Source organism: Oncorhynchus tshawytscha, linkage group LG05 (assembly GCF_018296145.1).
Source record: "Oncorhynchus tshawytscha isolate Ot180627B linkage group LG05, Otsh_v2.0, whole genome shotgun sequence".
NCBI classification, from domain to species: Eukaryota; Metazoa; Chordata; class Actinopteri; order Salmoniformes; family Salmonidae; genus Oncorhynchus; species Oncorhynchus tshawytscha.
Genome location: NC_056433.1, coordinates 68,323,943 through 68,351,885, shown reverse-complemented (window position 1 = coordinate 68,351,885; position 27,943 = coordinate 68,323,943). Strand labels below are relative to the sequence as shown.

The following is a 27,943-nucleotide window of genomic DNA, read 5'->3' as shown; positions in this document are numbered from 1 at the left end:
TTAATAATGGCAGAGGTTGTATGAAATTGCATAAGCTGGAATACTTTGGTTTTGGAGCTGGCAAGTTCGAGATTCACTGCTTCCAATTCAATGATCAGTTGTCTGTTTTCTTGCATCACAGAAACACTTTCTTCCTCCACTGAGCTTAACTTCCTTCTGAGATGCAAGTTTTTAGATTCCAGTTCCCTTATTGAAGAGGGAGGCTGAAAAAAACATGACTTTTAATGCATTCCTCCATTGAATAGCAGTTTATTTGAGAAATCAATCACATACATTAAAGAAAAAGTATAATCTCTTGCAAGCCTCTATTTACGGTTAGCTTGTCTCACCTTTGACTCAACTTGTGGGGCACTGCTACAGACCCTGCGTTCTTCAGCCATCCTGGTGAGAGTGTGTGTACAGTGGCAATCTGGGGGCAATAAAATCAATGATGAAGTATGTACACCAAACTTCAGAGGTAAGGCAACAATAACACCAAAGTCAGCGACATATTACAGTTGGTTAGCATTTTAGCTAACGTTAACTAGCACGTTTGTTAGCTAGCTAGCTTATGTTAGTTAGCCACCAGTAAGTAGATGGCTTGTTCGGAGGCAGTTGCTTAGTTACTTCGTTATGTGCTGCTCTTACCTGTTTGGTTAATCGGTGGACATGGTAAGGTTGAACATAAAGTCTAAATAACATAGGTGCGAAGAGTTAATACAATCAAGCTCGCCTGCCACTCACTCCACACTTCTCTCTACATGCTGGATGAAGTGGTGTTGTTTTACAACATGATAGGAATCCGGCGCTCTGTTTCATGATTAACTGACGTAAAATCATAGAACGTGCGTGTTTCTTTGTAACCGTTTTAGTAAGACCAAAGACGGTATAGAAACTATTTGACAACTTTGTCTGTGTGCTGTTTAGACAGATACAGTAGTACACAGTAGCAGTCTACCGAACAGCTTTTCTTTAAGGGTACAAAGCAGACGTTTTTATCTCTATAGCAAATCATTTCTGGTTAACAATTAAGTACATCACTGCGATTGTTTTTGACCATTTTAATTGAAAACAAACAACAATCGTTTCTTAGCAAAGACCAATTTCTCAAGCAAGAATTTTGCAAGGAGGGGAAAACTGAAAAACAGTCGTTTATGGCAGAGTTTTGGAACTCTTTCTTATTGGTCTATTAACTAATTTACCACTTGGGGATGTCTCCAGGCAGGACAAAACTCCATCCCACTAAAGCAGGCTGAAATGTCATGCAGTTTTTTCAACCAGCTCTTACACTAAAGGAGCATTATCATCATTTTCAAAATTGTAAGTATTATTTCAACGTCATTATGTGGAAATATTATAAAACGTAGATAAATCACGTTTTTTACTGCACTGGGCCTTTAACATTTGTGACAGTATTGTAATCTATACGCCTTTATCAAGGACCCCTTTTCCGATACCATCCCCTCCTACTCTGTCTCGTGGGCAGAGTACTGCAGCGTTCAAGTGGCTGCTATTTTGCAGCACTGAAAGCGCACTTCCAAGGAAGAGCTTATTTGACGGAGGATGAGAAAGGATTTGGTGAAATGGACTGTTATTATTTGTACACACTGTGGTTAATTATTGCTACACAAGAAGGCAGAATAATTGTGCAGAAAACGAGATTAGATTTCTATGTTTCGCTTCTTATTGTGATTTCTTCCTCTGGCAGGTTAGTGTTGTGAGATGTGCTCTATTTGCCATGGCAAGAGGTCTGTTTTCATGGGTCTGGCTGAGGAAGCCTATCTACATACAGGTAAACCCAGTGGGAAATCTTTCCTATACTTTATCGTGATCGGACAATCACCTATTCACTATTGGACAGTTGGGATTATTCATGTTCCTGTATGGTAGGCTACTTTGAATATTATAAGGCTCTTTTGGACACGATTTCATATACATTCATTTACAATTTACCGAAGATTAAAATATTGCAATTTTGGCTTTTATATGGTTGTCATTGCCATTATTGAGGCTGTTGTTTCTGATACAACTGTTTCTTTGAGTATTGGATTGATCCTATTTCATTTCCAATAGCGTACTTGCTCTGTCGATGCCCAAGAGCTGTAGTCATTGGCCCAATTCAGTAGGCACTCACCGTTTCTGTAGCAACAGGGATCATCCAGCTTTCACACAAGACAGGAGGATACAAGGTATTTTTCCATGGATGAGAGCACTGCATTCAATCCCAAGGACTGCTAGATAATGTTTTTCTTTGCATTCTAATGTTGTAATGTTGTTGAAAAATTGTTGTTGAATTCTAATGTTGACACAAACCAGTTCACCTGGCACCTACTACCATACCCCGTTTAAAGGCACTTAAATATTTTGTGTTGCCCATTCACTCTCTGAATTTCATACACAGTCCATGTTTCAATTGCCTCAAGGCTTAAAAATCCTTCTTTAACCCATCTCCTCCCCTTCATTAAGTGACATCAGTAAGGGATCATAGCTTTCACCTGGTCAGTCGATGTCATGGAAAGACCAGGTGTTCATAATGTTTTGTACACTTAGTATACAGTGTATTTGGAAAGTATCGAGACCCTTTCACTTTTTCCACATTTTGTTACGTTACAGCCTTATTCTAAAATGGATAAAACATTTCAAAAATATTTTCCATTTCAAAAATCCTTTCCATTGATCATCCTTGAGATGTTTCTACCAACTTGATCAAATCAAATCAAACTTTGTCACATGCGCCAAATACAACAGGTCTACACCTAGCATTTCATGGTAAGGTCTAACTTAAAAGCCCTTAACCAACAGTGCCATTCAAGAAAGTGTTAAGAAAATATTGAACAAATAAACGAAAGTAAAAAAGTAACACAGTACAATAACGAGGCTACATACAGGGGATACCAGTACTGTGTCAATGGGAGGGGGGGAAAATGGAAATAGTCTGTGTGGCCATTTGATTAATTGTTCTGCAATCTTATGGCTTGGGATAGAAGCTGTTAAGGAGCCTTTTGATGCGAGACTTGGTGCTCTGGTACTGCTTGCCGTGAGGGAGCAGAGAGAACCGTCTATGACTTGGGTGATTGGAGTCTTTTTGGGGCTTTCCTCTTTCTAGTATATAGGTCCTGTATTTTTATTTTATTTAACCTTTATTTAAACAGGAAAAGCCCATTGAGACCGAGAGTCTCTTTTTCAAGGGAGACCTGGCCAAGAAGGCATCAACAATCAGTACATTACATAATTAAAACATACAACAACATGATCCAGCCTAAAAAAAAAAAGCATTTACACTCCTCTGTAACAGTCTCCCATCAATATTTTAAATTCATTCAGTGGCACTAACATATCTGGATGAAGCATGGATTGTAGATTATTCCATGCGTCTGATGCACAAGAAGAGAAGGCAGTCTTGCCTCATACTGTGAATGTCCTGGGGACTTTAAGTAGCAACCACCTAGCAGACCGGGTATGTTAACTGGTGGTGGTGAAGGAGACCAGACTACAGAGGTAAAGAGGGAGTTTACCCAAAAGGGCTTTGTAGATGAACACATACATTTGTATCTTTCTACACATATAAAGTGAGGTCCAATTTGGTGCAATGGTGGGTGAGTGACTTGGCATTTGTAATAAAGCGCAATGATGCATGATAAACAGAGTCCAATCTCTGTAAGACAGAGGAGGTTGCATGATAAACAGAGTCCAGTCTCTGTAAGACAGAGGAGGTTGCATACATATACACAAGTCACCATAATCAATTACAGAGAGAAAAGTGGCCTGAACAAGCTTCTTTCTAGCCATAAGCGGGAAGCAAGCCTTATTACGAGAAAAGAAAATTCAGTTAAAGCTTGTCACAAGATTATCCACATGAACTTTAAAGGACAACTTGTCATCTTTTTATTTATTTTTATACATTAGCAAAAATGTCTAAACCTGTTTTTGCTTTGTCAGAATTTTGTATTGTGTGTAGATTGAAGGGGGGAAACTAAACGTAAAAAAATGTGGATAAAGTCAAGGGGTCTGAATACTTTCTGAATCAACTTGGAAAGCTGAGAAAAACGGTGTTCTCTAGACCATGTAGGAGATCCAACCTTTACAATGCGAGTGGTGTTTTACTGCAACTTATAGAGCCCAACCTTTTTTAAATTTAGTTAGATATGGTTCATGTTTGTAGCTATTTTTTCCCCCAGTGATCAACATATCTATTAAAAATGTAATTTATTTTTCAGACGGAATCAAAAACCCTGGTCTCATCATCTCATCTGTCTGTTTTGTTCAGCCAAGAGACACACTCTGAGCTGCGTTTTTGTTTTGTGCCTGTTTTTCCTTCACACAGCTGTGTGAGTAGCCATGTAAGTGAAAAGTGACTGCAGTCACAAGGGGGAGTGTGTGTGTGTCTGCCATCTTAGTCCCACGGAGGTTTTTCCAGGCCACTCTGCGTCTTCCTAATGAGGTCATAACATGATGGAACACCGTCACTCGCCGGTTGGTCGCTCCAGTAAGACATGCCGATTTCATACATACATACAGATGAAGTCGCAAGTTTACATACACTTAGGTTGGAGTCATTACAACTTGTTTTTCAACCACTCCACACATTTCTTGTTAACAAACTATAGTTCTGGCAAGGCGGTTAGGACATCTACATTGTGCATGACACAAGTCATTTTTTCCAACAATTGTTTACAGACAGATTATTTCACTTATAACTCACTGTATCACAATCCCAATGGGTCAGAAGTTTACATACACTAAGTTGATTGTGCCTTTAAACAGCTTGGAAAATTCCAGAAAATGATGTCATGGCTTTACAAGCTTCTGATAGGCGAATTGACATCATTTGAGTCAATTGGAGGTGTACCTGTGGATGTATTTCAAGGCCTACCTTCAAACTCAGTGCCTCTTTGCTTAACATCATGGGAAAAGTCTGGTTCATCCTTGGGAGCAATTTCCAAACGCCTGAAGGTACCACGTTCATCTGTACAAACAATAGTACGCAAGTATAAACACCATGGGACCACGTAGCAGTCATACCACTGAGGAAGGAGATGCGTTCAATCCCAGAACAACATTAAATGACCTTGTGAAGATGCTGGAGGAAACCGGTACAAAAGTATCACAGCAAAACAAACCCTAAATCGACATAACCTGAAAGGCCGCTCAGCAAGGAAGAAGCCACTGCTCCAAAACCGCCATAAAAAAGCCAGACTACGGTTTGAACTGCACATGGGGACAAAGATCGTACTTTTTGGAGAAATGTCCTCTGGTCTAATGAAACAAAAATACAACTGTTTGGCCATAATGACCATTGTTATGTTTGTAGGAAAAAGGGGGAGGCTTGCAAGCCGAAGAAAACCCTCCCAACCGTGAAGCACGGGGGTGGTGCTTTGCTACAGGAGGGACTGGTGCACTTCACAAAATAGATGGCATCATGAGGTAGGAAAATTATGTGGATATATTGAAGCATCATCAAGACATCAGTCAGAAAGTTCAAACTTGGTCGCAAATGGGTCTTCCAAATGGACAATGACCCCAAGCATACTTCCAAAGTTGTGGCAAAATGGCTTAAGGACAACAAAGTCAAGGTATTGGAGTGGCCATCACAAAGCCCTAACCTCAATCCTATAGAACATTTGTGGGCAGAACTGAAAAAGTGTGTGCGAGCAAGGAGGCCTACAAACCTGACTCAGTTACACCAGCTCTATCAGGAGGAATGGGCTAAAATTCACCCAACTTGTTGTGGGAAGCTTGTGGAAGGCTACCTGAAATGTTTTACCCAAGTTAAACAATTTAAAGCCAATGCTGCCAAGTACTAATTCAGTGTATGTAAACTTCTGACCCAATGGGAATGTGATGAAAGAAATACAAGCTGAAATAAATCATTCTCTCTACTATTATTCTGACATTTTACATTTTTAAAATAAAGTGGTGATCCTAACTGACCTAATACAGGGAAGTTTTACTAGGATTAAATGTCAAGAGTTGTGAAACCGAGTTTAAATGTATTTGGCAAAGGTGTATGTAAACTTCCGACTTCAACTGTAAATAAAACCCCAAGCAGATGTCCTACTTGGAGATATGGATTTCTTGTGATTGTTTTATCTATGCAGAGCACTGTTTAAAATTGTACGTATCCTTGTAGCCTACAGAATTTCCCAGAATGTCACAAGTAATTTAATCTCATTAAACCAGACCAAAAATCTTGCGTAAACAGCCATGAGAGATTACAAATTGTTCCACAAAACATTCAACAAATCCTGAGCATCAAAAGACTTATTGTCTACAGTTTGGTCTGCTTTCCTACTTACTCGTAATAGTGTCAGACATTGCACTGCGTGTGGCGGAAGTTATCGCAGTCGTCCAAACTTGAATCTCCACATAGGCTACATACTGTGGAAGGCCATGGTTGTCAGGGGGTGCAGAGCTCAGTGGTCCAGCCGAGATAAAACTGCTCCATGGATCCTGTCTGTCTGTCAGGAGACAGGGTAATCCTGCCATGCTGGGTCCAGTTTATTGTACCCAGTCATCCAGATCTGACATCCAATGCTCCTTGAGTCCTTTACCACCAGAGTTAGACCCTGGGAATGACTCATCCCAAATGGCACCCTATTCGCTATATCGTGCACTACTTTTGACCAAAGCCCTATGGGCCTTTGTGAAAGCCATAGTTGAGATCACCAAACACGTAGCCCTGGCTGCACATTTTAATATGGGTAGCCTAGAAACGTGTCTGTTGTGATTTGTCACCTATTTAACACAGTGTGAACATGTGATCAGGCACTGCTGTATTTTTGTATGGCAATTAAAAATTAAAATGACCGATGTCCATTGCCCACCCACCGGTTTTGTCCCTGTGAAGTAAGAGAGAGAACCAGGTCTGATGTACCCCTGTGGCCCGAGCCTGAATATGAGGAACTGTGTCAGTATGTGCAATAGGGGGATATGATGACGATGCTGATCATCTTATTTGATGTTGGCACAGTTTGACAGTGCCAGCTAGAACACACATGCCCAGAACAGAGCAAATTATTCAAAGTTTTAAATGGTATGTTTCTGGAAGATTTGGTTACCTACATTTTAGTCAGTTAAACTCAGATGTGGGGAGGTTTAAGGAGGAGCTGTTTGTCAACTCATCTTTCCACAACTCTCTCTCCTCGGGAACACCTGCGTGCTCTCATCTCTCCATTCTCTCCCATATCGCCTCCTCTCCATGCTCTGCAGTGCATGAATCTATCAGCATGTGTTCACAAACCACTGTTTGAGGTCTAAGCTTGTCCCAGAGGACATGGTGGGAGCCTAATTTAATCAATATTACTTAAGATGCAGCATTTAGCTGGTTAGTATTTTCTTCCCACCCCACTCTCCTTAGGTGTAAACTTAATTTGTATTTTGGACATGCTCAATAGGCTGAACTGATTAACTAATCTGGAGCAGAAGAGCAGGAAGTCAGAATTAAATGCTATTGACATGTCACTTTGTCCTGTGACACAAGAGGAGAACTAAAAAGCAATGTGTTAAGTTGTTGTGGCAACTTCTGCTATTCTGTGCGTGTGTGTAGGTTTGCGTGATTGTTTGCACGTGTGTGTGCTTGTTTGTGTGTGCGCATATGTGAGGAAGAGAGAGCAAGACTGTGTATTTTTGCATACTTGTATGTTAGGAGACTGTAACTTACAACAGGCCATGAACATGTCATATGTATCTACACAGTATGTAAGTGAAAAGTGAACAACTGGCCCAAAATCTGCTGTTAACATGTAGTGTTATTGTCGCAGTGTTGAGTCAGTGTGGGGATTGGGGTGTGTCCTCGACCAGGAGGGAGAGGTGGCGTCTTTCTTATTGCCTGCTGTATGCTGTCCGGCTTGGGACTGGGATGAGTCCGCTCAACCAGGCACCGCGTAGCTCCTGCACATAGCACAGACAGACAGAGACAGTGTTACATCTCCCAGAGCCCGCACCAGGCACACAAATAGAGAGCGTGTGATTCCCAAAAGGCACCATATTTCCTATATAGTGTTTTTGTAGAAAGAAGTGCACTATAAAGGGGATGGAGCCCTAAAACACAGCTAATGAGGCAGCATTGATCCTGGCTGTTGTGACTGCTTGTTATTAATTACCAGCTGTAATCAGAGCTGTGGTGATGTAATGGGGTGTGTGGATGGGAAGGGCGGAAAGAGTCATTATAGGGCACTACCTTTGCCCTAAGATCCCGGGTCAAAAGTGGTGCACTATAAAGGGACACAGCCTTAGCCATTGTTTAGCCACTAAATAATCATGCATCCCACCAGGCCTTGGGTTTTATTTCCTTAGAAGGAACTGCAGAAAGTGTAATTGATTATCCCCGACATATTATGTCTGAAACATGCTGGAGATACCAACATTTCAATCGACACACAGAGACCACTGGTGTGCTGGGACTATAGTCTAACTAACCCTAACTACAGTCCAGCCTTTTTAATTGACACCGAGCAGAGGTCCAGATATTGAGTCCATGCAACTTAAGGATGCACAACAAATACATGGACAAAGCACTTGTTATTTGTGACCTGAAACGGCTCTTTGGCATCCATATACGCAGGGAGAGAAGATAGAAATGTTCTCTGCTCTTGATCCATTTCTATGCTGACACTTGTTTTGCAGCCCTGCTCACCACTCATCCATTATTCATGATCATAAAGCTAGTCCTCTCTAATGGGCACTCTCTCCAGCTGTGAAGAGAGAGAAATGGAAAGAGAGAGATATATGGAGAGATGGGGGAGAGAGAAAGAGGGATAGAGAGATGAGGGCAGGACATATGAACAGGGAGAGGAAAGGGGGATACCAAGTCAGTTGTACAACTGAATGCATTCAACTGAAATGTGTCTTCCGCATTTAAGCCAATCCCTCTGAATCAGAGATGTGCAGGGGGCTGCCTTAATTGACATCCACGTCATCGGCGCCTGGGGAACAGTGGGATAACTGCCTTGCGAGGGATAGAGATGAGAGAGAGGAGATGAAAGGGAGAGAGAGAGAGAGAGAGAGAGAGAGAGGGGAGATGAAGCAGGGATGGATGGAGAATTAAAAGATTGGGTCACAGACAAAGGCAAACCATTTCCCTCCCTAATATTCTAGATGGGAACACTAATAGGCTTATGCACAGTGCACACACATGGGAATCATCAAGCGTGGAAGATGTTTCCTGGTGAGAGCTTCTTTTTGTACCACCTGTGTAAACTCTCTGCTTGCATCTCCCTCTCTCTCATAGGAGTTACGCACCAGTAACTCATCTGTCCCAGCATCCATCTCTTCCTCCCAGGACTCCAAGTCTCTAAAGGAAGGAGGTGTCATTTACTATTTGCTGTGTGCATTGTGCAGGCTCAGAGAGATATCACACTCAGTGCATCCCAAATGGCACCCTATTTTCTACCAGGGCCCATAGGGCACTATTTGCATTATATAGGGAGCCATTTGGGACGTAGCCTTGCTCTTTCCCCACCAGCAGCCTATAGGATCCTGTATAGGAGTGAGAAATGCATAATCACAGTTCAAATGAAAGCCCTCAAAACATAGATTTTTAAAGAACAACCACATATTTATTTCCCTTCAGAGTGTTATCTATAATGACTTTGCAGTTGGATGCAATTTACAGCACCTACCTACGCAAGAATCAATATGGAACACAGTGTATTGTTTGTGTGGTCATGCTGCTTTGTAGCAGTTCTCTTAGTCTCTCATGGACAGACTACGTAAACATAAATGTTACTGTAGATCTGTCATGATTTGTACAATGGCATGCGTGAGATAACGAGCAGCATTAGTTCCGGTGCTTTGGACAAATCTTGGTTTCACAGGTGTTAGCATCTTTTTCGAATTTCGAAAGGGGAGGGAACATTTGGCAATAGACTTGCCCGCAACTGGCAAAGAGAGAGGGTGGAGCTCTTTGTTTCAGTTCTGATACTCTTTCTGTCTTCCCACATATGGACCCTGAACTTCATCGAGCCTCTGACCAATTACGCAATACTTTAGTTCTGGGTTAATTGAGATTAGTTCTTTCAGTTTAGATTTGTAAAAAAACACTGGGAAAGTAGTAGGACACCTACCGATTTATGCTCACTCTAAACATACAGTATATACAGTACACTGAGTATACCAAACATTAAGAACACCTTCCTAATATTGAGTTGCACTCCCTTTTTGCCCTCAGAACATCCTCAATTCGTTGGGGCATGGATACTGGCCCATGTTGATTCCAATGCTTCCCACAGTTGTGTCAAGTTGGCTGGAAGTCCTTTGGGTTGTAGACCATTCTTGATACACACAGGAAACTGTTGAGCATGAAAAACCCAGCAGCGTTGGAGTTCTTGACTCAAACCAATGCGCCTGGCAGCTAATACCGTACCCCGTTCAAAGGCACTTACATTCTTTATCTTGCCCATTCACCCTTTGAATGGCACACATTCGCAATCCATGTCTCAATTGTTTCAAGGTTTAAAAATAATTATTTAACCTGTCTCCTCCCCTTCATCTACACTGATTGAAGTGGAATTAACAAGTTACATCAATAAGGGACCATAGACTGACCAGGTGAAAGTTATGTCATGGAAAGAGCAGGTGTTCATAATGTTTTGTTCGCTCAGTGTAAAGTCAAGTGTATGAGGTCTTCAGATTACTTGACCAGGGAATGCCACAGAGAAATTACAAGGAAAGCTACAGATTGTTATTATTCGTATTTTGTGGCACACCTCCCAAGTCAAGTGTATCTGGTTCTCTGAGAGACCGAGGCAGAGATCAGCCTGCATGTAGAGATGGACTACACTAGACACCATGCTGTTGTAAATGACACTCTGAGCAGTTGTCGGTCCTGTGGAATGCTGAATATTTTAGGTTTAATATCAAGGCACTACGGCTGGGAGAACACTTATCTGGAACTCTTCCCACAAGTATGGAAAAATCTAAGCACAAAAGGGTTAACTGAGATTCCAGCTCTTTGACCTCTAGCTTGCTCCAACCACCGTCCAGGTCTAGGACCACAGAATGAGGTTGGGCTGTGGGGAGAGATATATGCTAAAAAGCGGTTGCTCTGGACCTGCAGTCACAATAGAGAAGTGACTTGTGACTAGTCAGGAGCGGCAGCGTAGCCTAGAGAGTTGGACTAGTAACCGAAAGGTTGCAAGATCAAATCCCCGAGCTGACAAGGTACAAATCTGTCGTTCTGCCCCTGAACAAGGCAGTTAACCCACTGTTCCTAGGCCGTCATTGAAAATAAGAATTTGTTCTTAACTGACTTGCTTAGTTAAATAAAGGTAAAATAAAAGACTCCACAGCTCTCAACACTGAGATGACAAAGACAAAAGAGGAGAGTAATGGACTGACATTACAGTAAGAGGTCCATTGAATAGAGAGAGAAGGATTAGATTAGAGAGCGAGATGGATGCAGACTGAAGGGCTAAATTGATTTCAGAAGAGTCATCTTTACTGTCAGTGAAAGAGGGTGGGTGGAAGATGAAGGGAATGCACATCTGTCAAGTCCCAGTCTTGTGCATCATCACTAATAACAGAGTTCTTATAGAAATCCAATTCAGAAAACAGGGACTCGCTTTTCCTCATTTGCGTAAAGGGTTCATCTTTGGAAAGTGGTATTGTGCTGGGCAAAGACGATGCAAGAGTTCACCTTTACTCACAATCATGTCGGTTAATCATTCTGTCCATAGTCATTGGACAGTAATGAAATGTGGGAATTGAGTAAGAAGTGGTTACAGATCCACACACAGCATCACAACATGGAATAGAGGGAGAAATTGAGATTGGCACTCAAAGTACTGTATTAAGTTGAGAATTGCACAGAAGAGATACAGAGAGAGACAGAGTCATGTCAATAAAGCAAATTGGAACTGAAAGAGGGAGAGGGAGAGAGGCTAGGGGAGTCCATCACTGTCAAACATTGGACATAGTCATTATTAATAGATGGAATAGAAAGTGTTTCTGAATGTCTGTTATTCCTCCACTCAGCCAGCTTTCTGTGTTGAAGTAATGCCATTATTGATCTACTGAGAACATTAAGATATTCCATTTAGAATTATGAATCAGGAAGAAAATGTTATCAAAAGGCAATAACAATTTGGAGTGTCAAAAAGGATAAAGATTGTACAGTAGCTGTCTGCCTGTAACTAACCATGTGTTACCACAGAAAACCATTGGGTTGTTAATTACAGAGCTCATAATCAATAGTCATTGTAATAATGAAGTATTACTGTACTCCACAAGGCCCTCCTATAGGCAACTACCCATGTATATCCCAATTTAAGGCCTGTTTCTCCATCAATTGCTCTCTAATTAGAATAAATTAGTTCATTACTAACAGTTTCATATATAGTGTACATGAATGTGCTGTTATAGCAGTGAGCAGAATTACGTTTTAATGAAGGACTGTAATATGTTGTAGATAGTTATGCAGTTGTGTAAATGCATGTTGTGTGAATCAAATGATACAACCCCCCAAAAAAATCTATTTTAATTCCAGGTTCTAAAGCAACAAAATAGGAAAAATACCAAGGGGGTGAATACTTTCGCAAGCCACTATATGGGATCACATTAAATTACATGATTGACTCAATGCTGGCTCGTACAGAATATATAGATATGTCTCTCGCTCTCCCCCCTCATTATATGACCCACCTCAGTTCAGTGATTTATTGTTCTCTCTGTTGCAGTGGCCAAGTCGGTCTAGGAAGAACGAGTCACATGGTCTGTTCTCACAGATGGTTGCTAGACTACAACAAGCATAGATGCAGGCGCAACAGACACTGGGAACAAGACAGAAGGCCTCACCCCTCCTCCCTCCTTTGTCTGTCACTGGCTATGTACCAAATGACACCCTATTCCTTATATAGTGCACTTCATTTTACCAGAGCCCTATGGCTGTATCGACTCCCTGTCCCCAAGCACACTCTGTTTCTCTCTCATGCTCTCCCTCTCAATAAGAATAGTTATTATTCCTTTCACATGTTATACATTTTACAAGATCACCCAGCCCTTCTGGAGAGGAATAACACAGTAAACAGGTTTAAGTTGTCTGATTAGAGAATGTCAAGCCACGAGGGGTCTGGGATTTACGGCAATCCGGCCAAATTTCATTGAGTGGCATTTAGATTTCAAATGGATCTGTTTGCTGTTAGTTCCTGAGGAACATGGAGAAAGGTAGGATTTTCTGGCACAGCAATGCATTCGAAATGCATTCTGTTGAAACCCACTCAAATCTAAATTGACATTAGTTTTTGAGGAAGTGTCGTTTTGAATCTGGTTCTTTCTATGAATCTTCACGTCTCACAACCTGACCCTGTTTTAGCGCAAATTATGTTAGTGTGTTATCTCTCACCTCATCTATTCTGCAGGATTGTTATAATACTGATTCTCAGATTCTTAAACTTTCATATTTCATTATGCACCCCAGTGAAGGAGCTATTCATTCATTCATTGGATAACTACACTACTGGTACTAGATCAGCCTGCTTATGGAAATGACTGGAAATCCCTTTAGTGCTGAGTGTCTCAACCTCACATTCTTGCTTTCTTGGTAATATGATTTATCGTTATGGCAACATAAATGTGGGGCAATTTTTAGCATACCTATCATACATTTTCTACATTCCATGATATTTACTCTTGTGGATAATCAAACTCACATTAACTAAATGCTGTTTACATGTCTTCAGTCTCACTATATCTGGGTCAAGTTCTGTTCAAGTGTCATATGTATTCTGATCATGATCTTATTATGTAATGGAAGTCATCACAGCTCTCTCTCCCCCTCTATCTCATTATCTACTCTCTCCCTCACTCCCTTGCTCTCTCTGTTTCAGGCCCGATTCTCCTACCTGCACATGAAGTATCTGTTCTTCTCGTGGCTGGCAGTGTTTGTGGGTAGCTGGGTGGTGTATGTGGAGTACTCATCCTACTCAGAGCTATGTCGTGGACATGAGTGCAAGAATTCCATAGTGAGTTCCCCATTTCCTTATATGAAATAAGTAAATTGATGGAGCCTCCTACTGGTTAAAAATATACTATTCTTTCAAATACAGCATTCCAGTGTCAGCTTCCATATTGTATTGAAACCATCCTGTGAGTTACTATACAAACAAACACCATGTCTATTTATCCAAGTGTGACAAGTACAGGAAAGGAGTGATCGACGGCTCGGCATGCAGAAGCCTGTGTGAAAAAGACACGCTGTACCTGGGGAAGTGTCTCTCTGCCAAGCCGAACAACCAGGTCAGATCTGACTCTGATCCTAGTTCTACGGTAAATCTCAAGTCGTTCCTTTCCAAAATGTAAGAGGGAAGGAGAGCATTGGAGGAGAAGATCCAAGGATATTCTCCTCCAATCCACCTGCTTCTCAATTCCCTCTGACATTGGGCAGGTGGTGTGGAGAGAGGACATGAGGAATCAAGGAAGGACTTGTGAGATTCACCCATAGTGTTTAGAGCTACAGTGCTTCTGTGTCTGAGAACTAGCACCAGCATGTTTATGTGTGTCTCAGGTGTACTCAGGTGGCTGGGGGGACCTAGAGGGGGTGATTAAGTGCCAAATGGAAGAGATTCCTCATTATAACCTGGGAGCTGAGATGGAGCACAGGAAGGAGGCATCGTCCTTCAACAAGCCCACCAAGGGAACTTCCGTGGAGAAGTTCAAAGAGATGGTCCTCAGCCACCTCAAGGTCAGAATACTGTCATCTCATCCCAGTGTGATTCATTAGACTACCAGCTTTTATTAATAGGTTCATGTCTGCAACACTTATTTCAAGGTCTTCATAACACATTCATAATCCATACATTATGCATTTATAATCAGGGCACCAATATTTCATAAATGCTAATTGATATTTGTTACAGTATTCACATTCACGTAACTTATTGCCATCTTTGTTAGTGTGTTATGACTTTAGTGGCTAGCGTGTTCATTAATGCAGTTCTGCTACGAAGGTATCTCTTACCCCTTATCTTACCCCTTATTCCTCTCCAGACCAAGGTGGGTGAACAGGCCAACCTTCCAGACCTGGTGAGCCTGGTTTTCTCCGTGGCCGACTACAACAAAGATGGCCTCATCTCCTTGCCGGAGGCCCGCTCCACGTGGGCTCTTCTCCAGCTCAATGAGTTTCTGCTAGCAATAGTCCTGCAGGACCGAGAGCACACCCCTAGGCTCCTGGGCTTCTGTGGGGACCTGTATGTGATGGAGAAGGTAATCTAATAGGAATGCCCATTTATGAAGAATAAAAACAGGGATTATTTTCTTCAGACAACACAAATTATCTAGCAATCATGAGCATATTTGTGATGAAAGTCATCACAGCTCTCTCCTCTGCCTCTTCCAATACCCCCCATCTCTCTTGTTCCCTTTTTCTCTGAACTTGTACGTGATGGATAAGGTGCCCTATGCTCCCCTGTACGGCATCAGCCTGCCCTGGGTGGTGGAGCTGTGGATCCCCGCGGGGGTACGACGCAGCATGGACCAGTGGTTCACGCCCTCCTGGCCCCGCAAGGCCAAGATCTCCATCGGCCTCCTGGAGCTTGTTGAGGATGTCTTCCACGGGACCTTCGGCTCCTTCCTCATGTGTGACGTGAGCGCGGACGGCTTCGGTTACAACGACCGCCACGACCTGAAGGTGATGGACACTCGCCACATTGTCCCTGAGGCCACCTTCCAGAAAGCCATGAGGGAGCGGCGGTGCGACACGGAAGAGGACTGTCTGTACGGTGCCGACTGTCGTACTTCCTGTGACCTCACCAAGCACCAGTGTACTCCAGAGGTGACGCAGCCCAACCTGGCCAAGGCGTGCGGCGCACTGAAGGATTACCTCCTGAACGGGGTGCCGGCTGACATTCAGGAGGAGCTGGAGAAACAGCTGTATGCATGTATAGCATTGAAGGGCTCGGCCGAACAGATGGAGATGGAACACTCGCTTATACTGAACAACCTGAAGAGCTTGTTGTGGAAAAAGATATCGCACACTAAGGACTCCTAATGAGGTGAAAACATAGGTACATCCTGACCCTGGATTTGAAAGTATTGATTGGAACAGCGTTTCTACCATTGTAAATCCATACTTTGGGAAAGGGTGGAGAATCAGGACACAGATGAACACTACTGCTGCCCCCTCATGCTTTTTAGGGAACTATAATGAACAAAAATATAAACGCAACATGTAAAGTGTTGGTTCCGTTTTTCATGAGTTGAAATAAAAGATACCAAGAAATGTTCCATATGCACAAAAATCTTCTCTCAAATTGTGTACAAATGTTTGAGCGTTAATCAATCCACCTGACAAAACAGCATGATCATTACACAGGTACACCTTGTGCTGGGGACAGACGGCCACTGATCACACAACGCCACAGATGCTTCCTCAACTTGAGACATGCAATTGGCATGCTGACTGCAGGAATGTTCAACAGCGCTGTTGCCAGAGGATTGACTAAATTTCCCTACCATTAACTGCCTCAGTCTTAATGAATTTGGCAGTACATCAAACCGGCCTCAGGACCTCCACATCCGGCTAATTCGCCTGTGGGATCATCCGAGACCAGCCACCCAGAGAATTACTCCATTTCATCAGCTGTCTGTAATAAAGCCCTTTTGTGGGGAAAAACTGATTGGCTGGGCCTGGCTCCCTAGTCGATAGACCTTTTGTTTTTAACCTGACTGCACCCCTGCTCAGTCATGCGAAAGCCAGATTGGTGACTAATGAATTCATTTCAATTGACATTGTTGAATGTTTTTCAGTATATAGAGGGACAAACAAACCGTCGGTTAAAAAGGCTTTACAAATTGAGGGGGACGGGGTTAATTTCCCCCTTAATTTGTGTAATGTTTAGACTGACTATACATTTCTAGCAAACAATGGCAATTGTATTCCATTGTCAACTTTTCCCTCCATCTATTTAAAATCTGCATTGAACACTGTCTATAGCGGGTGTATTCAAATCAAGCTAGGTCAGCATTGTTTTTTGTTCTACCAGATTAAAATTGCACCCACCTGGTGTCCCAGGTCTAAATAAATTCCCAATGAGAAAAAATGATATCAGCAGTGAAACTGGATTGGAGGTCCATATTTGAATATCCCTGGTGGATGGTTTTGAATCAGGAGAGTAAGTAAATCAGTTCCATGTCCAATTCTACAATCTCAACCACTTAAACAATATGGGTAACACTTCAAAACAGTAGCTCCTATAATAGAGGGATAAACCAATAACAGACAGAGGCTATATTCTTTTTCTGTAGATTTATTAGAACAAAGAATTGTCCCTACATCATTAGGACCAGAGTTTAGCTGTCGGCAGCCTCCTGTTCCTGAGCCCTGAGGAAGCTGGCCTTCTTCTGAGCAACACGGTCTTTCCTCTGGGCCAGAGAGAGCTTGGCACGGTTCCACCTGGGAGACAAAACATGTCAGAATTATTACATTACGATGCATTTTAACAATGTCAGGGAACATGACTACAATGCCAAGGGCAGGGGACAATGCAATAAGTAAACTGAAATGTGTTAAAATACAAAGAGGTAGATTGAAATGGAATTGACCCCAACTTGGACCATGATCATCTAGTCAAGTTCACCATCAGGTTTTAGTCCTAACAGCATGAAAGCCAACAATGCAGTAGTAAGTACTGCATTCCAATATAAAATAGCCAAAATTGCTCATCAACTTGCCTCTTCTTCTTGACTTCTTTCTTGGGCTTCTTTTCGTGGACTGGGTTGTTACGAATGCCAGCATGGGCCTTTTTGTACATCTCCTGAACCTGTGAGAAAAGTGTGGCAAACAATAGTACCATGTAGTGGGTAAATAAGTACATTCCAGACCAAATACACATTAACACAATGGTACAGAGGCTCCTGCTGGATGCAGTAGTTTTTACTTTACACATCCAGTTGATAGGAATGAGTTGGATGCCAGTTGTATTTTAGGACTAGTACATATGACACAAATGTATTAACTGTACTGCTCTCAGCCCCGTCTTGAAACGTTGATTACATCAATTTGGGCAAATGAAGGACCAACTACAATTTGCTCAGCCTCAAGTCTATCATCATCAAGCAGCAGTTACTACATAGACTTATTGAAAAATTCCAAATCAACCCCTATCCCCTCCTGTAGATCAGAGAGCATTGATAAGATTGAAGCAATGGACAGTAAGTTAACACAGAATCCCAAACCAGGCCCTCGCCCCTACCAAATCGTTTTGAGGGCACTCTGGTGTCACGTGTTGCTGACAACTCCAAGGGACACTTCCTAAGTGACAAGGGAATTAAATGAAACCATTAACTTCAGGACACACGGGTGACTTGAATGACGCAATTGTGTTTTACATTTAAATATTTCTCAGTGAACACGCAAACGCAGGGCCAAGGGGAAGGGACTGGTTTGGGATTCAGCACAACTTTCCCTTCAGAATTTATTTGCATAAGCTGATATGATCCCCAGTATGCTTACAGGCATGAGGCCTAAGAATTTAACAGAGCAGTAGTAGCAACCCATGCTAGCTCAGGTTTAGTTTGGTTCAGTGAAAACCGGGTAGAACTGGGTGTGTGATACAATCCCAAGTGGCTAATAGTGCAGATAGACACGTAACCATCCAGCTGTGGTCTAATTTAACTAATATACATGTATTTGCAGGCACCTCCCGATACATCACAATGGGTTCAGTGTGAACTTTGAACTTGCCGTGTCAGGGGCAACACCATTCTTGATGAAGCGAGAGAACTGCTTCTTGTATGCGTCCTCATCCTCCTCCATCAGATAGCTCATGTACTCAGACACATTGACACCCATGATGTGCTTGCGGTGGACCTCTGCATTGAACTCTTTGCTCTCCGCATCATATCCAGGGAAGCGCTTAGTGCTAGGGGGAAAGGAAGGGGAAGAGGGGACAAGACCATGTCAGCCGGAAAGGGACTACTGACCCAGTCATATTGACTGAGGATTATAGGCAGTGCACTAAGACCAATAGCTTCACTAAGGCCATATGAAATGAGTGATTGCAGAACACCAAGAACATAACATTTGGCTGGTAAACTACTGATTCATATTGCTCTCAGCCCCGTCTTGAAACAGGACATGTTACATCAACCTGGGCAAATGAAGGACCAACTACAATTTGCTCAGCCTCAAGTGTATCATCATCAAGCAACACATAGATCCTGGCAACTTCAGAAGTACTAGCCTAGTCCCAGATCTGTGTGACTTACAAACAAATCTTGACCTGGGGATGTATGCATCATGTGCCTCAAGTGGGAATGCTGATCTAGGATCAGTTTTGCCTTTTCAATGACAATGAATAAGATTGTGGACAGGGGGAGCTGTTCCTAAATCAGCAGTCTTACGCCAAGACACTAGATACATACGGCCCCTGGCTACAAAAACGTGTTCTTAAGCCAGGGAAGTAATTACCTGTGGGGGATGGACAGGCCTCCATCCACAGCCCCCTTCAGGGCTCCGAAAACCTTGTTGCCAGTGCTGGTTCTGGCGAGCCCTGCATCCAGGTAGCAGGTGAACGCACCTGGCTGACCGTCGATGCTCTCCACGTTGAACTCATCTCCAGTGACCTCCACCTGTCCCTCGTACACTTTGTCCAGGCCGAACTTGTTCAGCAGCTGGAGAAGACAAAAACAGGATTAGAGAAATCGGTTGTAGTATTAAGCCAAGCTGACAACATTGGTAGTGTGTTCTCGCTCAGCAAGCAAGAAACACCGTAGGTGGCTAAAGCAGAGGTCCTGTATGACTCAGTTGGTAGAGCATCATGCTTGCAATGCCAAGATTGTGGGTTCCATTCCCATGTTCATCCAAATGTAGAAATGTATGCACACATGACTAAGTCAACTAAATGGCATATTATATTACAGTCAGTTGCTAAACAAGTGGATCAAGTCAAATGGACAGGTAGCCTTTCGCCTGTAACTGCCAATTCCTCACAATGAGCAAAAAGAAATGCATGGTTCAATAGGATTGTTTGGCCATTCAGATGCAGAACAGACATACTTCATGTAATACAGGGAATCATGGCATCTCTATAACAAACAATCCAGAACGCGATCCAGAGTTATGTCAATAACTTAGAAATTAGTTCAAGGTGTAAAAGACTAAACAAGGTTTGAGGAAAGTAAATGGCACATGCAATGTTGAGAAAAGACAGCTTTCATTAACGGGGTAGAAACATAGAATACACATTCGCTAATAGTGCTGCAAACTGAACAAAACTATGGAGGGAGCCATCAGGTCAGAGCAAGGGTGTATGAGAGCTGATCTTACCCTGCGGGCCAGCAGCAGACCAGTGCAGTAGGCTGCTGCATAGTTAGTCAGACCAACGGCGATCCCGTACTTGGGAAGCTCGTGGGAGTAGGCAGCGCACACGATCATGTCCCCCTCGATCTTGGCATAGGCAATCTGGAGCAAATCACATAACACAATAAATAATGACAATATAGTATACAACATTTAAGCCATAAGCGTGTGCTGCGCCGATTTCTGGTAACCAACCCCTCATAGTATGGGACATCTCCGATTAACTCAAATCAAAGCGTCATGGGACATGTGAGAATGATGGGGTCAATCTAGTTGAATTGATCTGAGAACACAGTCGCACATTTTTCTAGGTGGATTAAACTGGACTAGAGCATGGTGCTCAGGTGGCAGAGTTGTGGCCTGTTCGAGTCAAACCCACATGTGTAACTGTCAATTGTGTGTTACTGATGAATGTGTTACTGTCAAAAGCTGCTTTAGATAAAAGTTTCTGCTAAATGGATTGTCCATTCTGGTAATTCCAACATTTTCCCCATCTTACCTGGCAGACAATATCCCGGTTGGAGAAGCGGACAATCATCCTGTATTTGGGTGTGTTGTACTTGTTCTTATCTTGGATGACCAGGCGCTTACGGGCGAAGTAATCCGTCTTTCCCTCTATGCAGAACAAGGATACCAAAGTCAGTGAGAGATGGAGTTTTATCAATGGAATGAATAGGGTCTTTAGTGTGAAAGGAAATATCAGGACAGTCATGGCATTTGCATTCTTGCAACTCCAATCACGTGCTAAAACAAATCATTTTGACAATTTAGAAATCCCTTACCTCGCCTCCTCCTGAATTTGACCTGGTACCTCTTGAAGTAGGACTTATTTTTCACCACTTTCACAAAACCCTATAAGACAGTAACGTAATTAGCATGTCGGTAAACCTACCTAACTACTTTTCAACACACAAAGTAGACCTAACGTTACACATGCTGCACTGAAAGTTTATTTTATGTGGCCAAACTGTCAGACATTGTCACACCAAGTCTTTGGCCCATCTTCGTTGATGGGCTAGCTAGCAGTTAGTTAGCACTACTTTGCGATGTTCAGCACAGGGATGGATTTGGGGCACTGACCACATTACCCTATCCCGGTCCAAAATCTGTGCCATGCGATATATGAAAAGACAATTTCACCAACTGTCGAACTAGTTGACCACATTTTCTACTAGCCAGCCGGTGTGATAAGTACTAGCCTCGGGCTAGTTTTAATTTCGACCCTACTCCGACTTTGGCAACACTATAAACATGTTTATTAGCGATTCACATCACTGGACTTGATTACAGACAAAGTAAACAATTCGCTAGGAAGATCTCTACAGAGCTACAGGAAGCATGAATTGATTCAGGCGGCCATTAGGCCACGTTTGATAGACCCCCGTGAGAGGTAGCTGGACGGAATCCATCTTCATCTATGGCTTTCAAAAACATCTAAAACATGTGATTGCACACAACACATATCTGATGTCTTATATATGTATGTAGGAACATATTTTGGCGTTTTACTAACCATTTTCAGTCTTTTCTGTCTCCTTAACCAGGAGCCTGGAGTCAAGACAGGGGATTTGACTCCGCTGCATTAGAAAAAGGAAGTTTGCATTGCGCATGTTGCGTAAATAGCGTGTAGCAGGATGTAGCTTTAGAGTAAGACAAATGCTACACTGCCCTCTACTGTATAGGGTGGACAATGGCAATACCAGGTGATAAGATGTCTCCAACAACAGTACATGATAAAAAATGTGCATCACTGAGGTATTTTCCTTTGTGGGTTTGTAATAAACCCTCAACGTACATTTATTGAAGGCATTTGCAAAGTGTCCTACAACACAAATTACATCACACTGTGACTGTGCCATGCTGTGTGGTGCATGCATATTATGAACATCTACTGAATAAAAATAAACATTGCTATAGGAACATGTTTATAATTAAAACAACAGACCCAAAGGATGTTGTACAGAAGACACATGGGACATCAAAGGGAGGGTTTCTCTGTAATTATGTCTGATTTTCATTCCATAGTAGACAGTATGGTGTAAGCAAGAGTCTTACGTCAGTGTTTTTTTTAGGACAGACGAGGGTGTGGCTGATATAAGAAATATGATATGTTTGTAAGCAATGGAATTTCCATGTAAAACCAGAAAAGTTTGTTTGATGACCGTTTGTTCTTATGTGGATCACGATAGTCGGCTCTGCCATTAACCTCATTCTCACCTGTTTTAAAAAAGGCAAAAGTGCTTATTTTAGTCTGAGCTGGACAGCTGATAGTGAACCTTTATTTCAACATCTTCTGTCTGACATTGAATAGTCTCCCTGTCACTAATCTCCCGTGGGCAGATTCTGCATCGATTTTACTTCTGGGTTAACCGGAGATTACTCTTTCACCCCCTCTGAGTGTGGCATGTTTTCTGTAATCCACTCTAGACAGCAACATTCCGAAACTTCCTGTGGAATTAATACTACTGTCAGAGGCAACAATGAGCCACAGGTGAGTTTGTGCTGTAGCGATTGGCTTCTAGTACTTTGCAGTTACCCTTGACTTTAGTAGACTACAGCTAATAGGAACATATTCTTTTACAGAGCAAAAATAAACATCACAAGGTGTTATTATATGATGGTTTATATGTTTATATGTTGGATGAACAACGTCATTTAAGAACATACAGCTGGCGGGTTTTACATTCCATCGACAGGATAGAACAGCAACCTCTGGTAAGACACGGGGCTGGGGCCTATGCATATATGTGAACAACAGCTGGTGCACAATATCTAAGGAAGTCTCAAGGTTTTTCTCGCCTGAGGTAGAGTATCTCATGATTAGCTGTAAACCACACTATCTACCTAGAGAGTTTTCATCTGTATTTTTCATAGCTGTCTACATACCACCACAGACTGATGCTGGCACTAAAACCTCGCTCAATGAGCTGTATACCGGCATAAGCAAACAGGAAAACGCTCATCCAGAGGCGGCGCTCCTAGTGGCCGGGGACTTTAATGCAGGGAAATTTAAATCAGTTTTACCTAATTTCTGTCAGCATGTTAAATGTGCAACCAGAGGGAAAAAATTATAGACCACCTTTACTCCACACACAGAGATACAAAGCGTACAAAGCTCTCCCTCGCCCTCCATTTGGCAAATCTGACCATAATTCTATCCTCCTGATTCCTGCTTACAAGCAAAAATTAAAGCAGGAAGCACCAGTGACTCGGTCTATAAAAAAGTTGTCAGATGAAGCAGATGCTAAACTACAGGACTGCTTTGCTAGCACAGACTGGAATATGTTCCGGGATTCTTCCGATGGCATTGCGGAGTACACCACATCAGTCAATGTGAGTAAGACCTTCAAACAGGTCAACATTTACAAGGCCGCAAGGCCAGACGGATTACCAGGACATGTACTCCGAGCATGCGCTGACCAACTGGCAAGTGTCTTCACTGACATTATATTTATTTTATTATTTTTTATTATTATTATTTTTTGCCCTTTTTCTCCCCAATTTTGTGGTATCCAATTGGTAGTTACAGTCTTGTCTCATCGCTGCAACTCCCATATGGATTCGGGAGAGGCAAAGGTCAAGAGCCTTGCGTCCTCTGAAACCGAACCAAGCCGCTCTGCTTCATGACACAATGCCCACTTAACTCAGAAGCCAGCTGCACCAATGTGTCAGAGGAAACACTGTACACCTGGTGACCGTATCAGTGTGCACCTAGCCCGGGCCCGCCACAGAATTCACTAGTGCGCCACGGGACAAGGACATCCATGGGGCGGCGCCAATTGTGCGGGCTGTGACAAAACCTGGACTCGAACCCAGAATCTCTAGTGGCACAGCTAGCTCTGCGATGCAGTGCCTTAGACCACTGCGGCACTCGGGAGGCCCTTTCACTGACATTTTCATCCTCTCCCTGTCTGAGTCTGCAATACTACCAGCAGGCTTCAAGCAGACCACCATAGCCCCCCCTTTGCCCAAGAAAACTAAGGTAACCTGCCTAAATTATTACCGACCCGTAGCACTCCCGTCTGTAGCCATGAAATGCTTTGAAAGGCTGGTCATGGCTCTCATCAACACCATTACGCCAGAAAGCCTAGACCCACTCCAATTTGCAAACCGAACCAACAGACCCATAGATGATGCGATCTCTATTGCAATCCACACTGCACTTTTACACCGGGACAAAGGGAACACCTATGTGAGAATGCTATTCATTGACTACAGCTCAGCGTTCAACACCATAGTGCCCTCAAAGCTCATCACTAAGCTAAGGACCCTGGGACTAAACACCTCCCTCTGCAACTTGTTCCTGGACTTCCTGACGGGCTGCCCCCCAGGTGGTAAGGGTAGGTAACAACACATCCACCACGCTGATCCTCAACACGGGGGCCCCTCAGGATTGCGTGCTCAGCCCCCTCCTGTACTCCCTGTTCACTCATGACTGCACGGCCAGGCACGACTCCAACACCATCATTAAATTTGCTGATGACACAACAGTGGTAGGCCTAATCACCGACAACGATGAGACAGCCTATAGGGAGGAGGTCAGAGACCTGACTGTGTGGTGCATGGACATCAACCTCTCCCTCAATGTGATCAAGACAAAGGAGATGACTACAGGAAAAGGAGGACCGAGCACGCCCCCAACCTCATCGACGGGACTGTAGTGGAGCAGGTTGAGAGTTCCTTGGTGTCCACATCACCAACAAACTAACATGGTCCAAGCACACCATTACAGTCATGAAGAGAGCATGACAAAACCTATTCCCCCTCAGGAGACTGAAAAGATTTGGCATGTGTCTTCAGATCCTCAAAAGGTTCTACAGCGGCACCATCGAGAGCATCCTGACGGGTTGCATCACTGCCTGGTATGGCAACTGCTCGGCCTCCGACCGCAAGGCACTACAGAGGGTAGTGCGTACGGCCCAGTATATCACCGGGGCCAAGCTTCCTGCCATCCAGGACCTGTATCTATGCATAGTCACTTTAATAACTCTACCTACATGTACATATTGCCTCAATTACCTAGGCGCCGGTGCCCCAGCACATTGACATTGACTCTGTACCGGTACCCCCTGTATATAGCCCCGCTATTGTTATTTACTGCTGCTCTTGAATGATTTGTTATTCTTATCTCTTACTTTTAAAATTATTATTTGGGGGTATTTTCTTAAAACTGCATTGTTGGTTAAGGGCTTGTGATTAAGCATTTTACTGTAAGGTCTACCTACCCCTGCTGTATTCGGCACACGTGACAAATACAATTTGATTTGATTTATATTGTATTATATGATATTGTTTAGGTTATTTTTAATGATGTGAAATGTATCATACACAATTATCAAATGGGTCTATATTTAAGCAATCAGGCACGAGGGGGTGTAGTATGTGGCCAATACAGCCCCTAGCCCTTATATTGGCCATATATCACAAACCCCCGAGGTGCCTTATTGCTATTATAAACTGATTACCAACGTAATTAGAGCAGAAAAAATAAATGTTTTGTCATACCCATGGATAACTGTCTCATATACCACAGCTGTCAGCCAATCAGCATTCAGGGCTCGAACCACCCAGTTTATGATCTCTGATAGTGTATTTTGTTTTGTGCTGACAAGAAATAATAGACATGAACTTGATACATTTTTCAAAAGTCTGTTGTCAAAAACCTAGCTATTGCTAGGTTTATAGAGTTTATAAAGAGGTCAAATAGTTGATCAAGGAACTTGAAGGTTTGTTTTTTAAACTGTAGCTAAGTGTAAGGTACATAAAATAAATAAAGTAATAAAATAAACAGTAGAGGGCAGTAGTAGTGTACTATTTTTCGGTAGTTGGGTTTTTCAGGTCGACTGACGTGACGCATGCTCTGTACGGTGGATGTAAACATTGGAGCTGCCCTTTTGTTGGCACGAGCTGGCTGTCGATTTGTGTACACGTATTCGGCTCGATGGGTTGTTTGGACGTGGAGCTGTTGCCTGGTGGAATCAGCTAGCTAACTAGCAGACTCGGTCTAAAAATAAATCCGAAACCAGGCTATTGAACTTGTTTAAATTAAATTGCGCAAGTCTGTGCTGTTGTACTTTGGCCAATGGAAAGTTAATGTTTATCTCTCAGGATTGAAAACGCGACTAGGCACGGTAAGCGCGGTTCAGACTTTTTTTATGAGCAAGGAGCTGTTGCTTTGGCTAACTAACTACAATAGCTAGCTAGCTAACGTTTTAAAGTGTTTGGAAATAGCCTGGAGCTAATAATGTGTTTCGTATGTTGGTATATAGGGCACTGTATTTCAGGTAGGCTTTTTATGTTGCTAAATAGGTCGTTGTTTGGGTATTACAACAAGCTAAGCTAGCAATCTAACTAACGTTAGCAACTTTCATAAGCTGTTAGCTCATCGAATATATGCACAACGGTTAACTATGAATTCATAAATCATTGCTAGTTTAACTTCATGCAAAATGTTTACTGAATCCTGTAGCAATCCAATGAACTTTAACAGACAATTAGTTATAATGTGGACAGCTAACAAACTCACGCCTCATTTATAATGACTGTAGAAACAACCCCCGTTAAACACATTTCAGTTGCTGTACACGTTAGTTACGTTTTACTGTCATAGTAAAGTTAACGTTAGGCACACAATGGTGGAACTGAAATGTTTTATTTGCTAATAGTTTTACACTTCCGAGACAGCATATCTAGTTGAAGGTAATCTGTGTCCACCACAGTCAATTTCCATGTGAGGTCTTTTAAATTATTCAAATGAGGGTTTCCTTGGATGACAAACTCCTGTAATTTAAGTAATTGGCTGAGAGAGAGAGAACTGCAACTGTTACCTCCACTGTACAGCCATCCAAGTATTTGTGTACAGTGATAAATAAGTCAGTGTCAGTTGTGCCAGCCAAGGACATTGAATTTCCATTCGCCTTTTCTTAGCTTGTTTACTTTTCATGGAATGTAAGCACACCAAAGAATTTTCATCATAGGTGCTAGATGAAATCCTTGCTGAAATGTTTCTATAACCCCCACTGTTTCCATCTGAGCCTTGGAAGTAAACATAGCTGCACTCTCACTATGCAGGAACTCTCACTATGCAGGAACCCTCCACAACCCTACCCTAACCCTAATGGCACCATATTTGCTAAATGTTGCACTACTTTGACCAAAAACCTATAGTCTAAAGTAGTGGAATATTTAGAGAATAGGGTGCTATTTGGGATGGTGTGGGTGCTGAAGATCTCCTTTCCTCATGATCCACTTAACTGCTGATCCAGGCATGCAGTCATCTGTTGCTATGCTGGGTATTAGCTAGTAATGCTGTATCTAGCTGACCCACGTTTCTTCCTCCTTTTTCACTGATCGACTAAAGACACAAATCTCCCTCCCTATTATACCACTTTGTAGCTTAGACCTAGCCTAGTTGATAACACTAGGAAACTACCCCTCACAGGCACACCTGTTTTTAGACATTAAGGTTAAGCGCTTTGTAATACAATCACATGCTGGTCTGTCCTGCTGTCTCACAGTCCAGTCCAAACATTCATGCCATGTGACTGCAGTGATTTCTTGGCTTGTTTGTTGGCTAGGAGGAGTAGTGGGGAGAAGCGATTAACACCGGGATCCCGGGAGAGGGACAACTCTTCACATTTCCCGAAAAAATGAAATGACAAGACCCAGGAA

At 42.7% G+C, this 27,943-nt stretch overlaps 4 protein-coding genes across 24 annotated transcripts in view; 2 read left to right on the top strand and 2 right to left on the bottom strand.

The window, feature by feature from the left end:
• The window catches only part of LOC112251185 (coiled-coil domain-containing protein 18-like), a 43,079-nt gene extending 40,726 nt beyond the window's left edge, over positions 1-2,353 (bottom strand). For 7 of the 9 annotated variants that reach the window (XM_042322279.1, XM_042322272.1, XM_042322277.1 and 4 more), the window contains exons 1-3: positions 628-754; positions 330-409; positions 45-203 (exon numbers count right to left, since the gene is read on the bottom strand). In XM_042322279.1, the coding sequence (XP_042178213.1) occupies positions 45-203; positions 330-380 (210 nt within the window). In that variant the 5' untranslated portion in view covers positions 381-409; positions 628-754. Of the gene's footprint in view, positions 1-44; positions 204-329; positions 505-627; positions 755-2,113 lie in introns of those variants that run through there. The other 2 variants (XM_042322274.1, XM_042322275.1) reach the window with 2 other exon arrangements.
• Positions 201-16,207, top strand: LOC112251187 (divergent protein kinase domain 1A-like). Of its 11 annotated transcripts, none has more exons than XM_024422009.2 (9): positions 201-457; positions 1,201-1,299; positions 1,420-1,557; positions 1,688-1,771; positions 13,803-13,937; positions 14,104-14,241; positions 14,480-14,656; positions 14,962-15,177; positions 15,365-16,207. In XM_024422009.2, exons 3-9 carry the CDS (start codon positions 1,543-1,545, stop codon positions 15,959-15,961), a joined length of 1,362 nt encoding a protein of 453 aa, XP_024277777.1. In that variant the 5' UTR covers positions 201-457; positions 1,201-1,299; positions 1,420-1,542; the 3' UTR covers positions 15,962-16,207. The 11 variants fall into 11 exon arrangements, with proteins under 11 accessions (XP_024277777.1, XP_024277776.1, XP_024277779.1 ...); XM_042322286.1 differs by lacking the exons at positions 201-457; positions 1,420-1,557 and adding exons at positions 845-957; positions 2,053-2,168; XM_042322281.1 differs by lacking the exon at positions 201-457 and adding an exon at positions 845-957.
• Positions 16,208-17,203: 996 nt separating this feature from the next.
• On the bottom strand, positions 17,204-21,891 carry LOC112251184 (60S ribosomal protein L5-like). The gene is made up of 8 exons (XM_024422003.1): positions 21,786-21,891; positions 21,055-21,124; positions 20,772-20,887; positions 20,240-20,374; positions 19,382-19,584; positions 18,656-18,833; positions 17,644-17,732; positions 17,204-17,365 (listed from the first exon to the last, which is right to left on the bottom strand). The coding sequence occupies exons 1-8, from the start codon at positions 21,786-21,788 to the stop codon at positions 17,263-17,265; spliced, it is 897 nt and encodes a 298-aa protein (XP_024277771.1). The 5' UTR covers positions 21,789-21,891; the 3' UTR covers positions 17,204-17,262.
• A 624-nt stretch (positions 21,892-22,515) lies between these two features.
• Positions 22,516-27,943, top strand: part of LOC112251183 (ecotropic viral integration site 5 protein homolog) — a 67,994-nt gene continuing 62,566 nt past the window's right edge. Inside the window, exon 1 of one of the 3 annotated variants that reach the window (XM_024421998.2) lies at positions 22,516-22,763. In XM_024421998.2, the coding sequence (XP_024277766.1) occupies positions 22,677-22,763 (87 nt within the window). In that variant the 5' untranslated portion in view covers positions 22,516-22,676. Of the gene's footprint in view, positions 22,764-26,128; positions 26,404-27,943 lie in introns of those variants that run through there. The other 2 variants (XM_024422001.2, XM_024421999.2) reach the window with 2 other exon arrangements.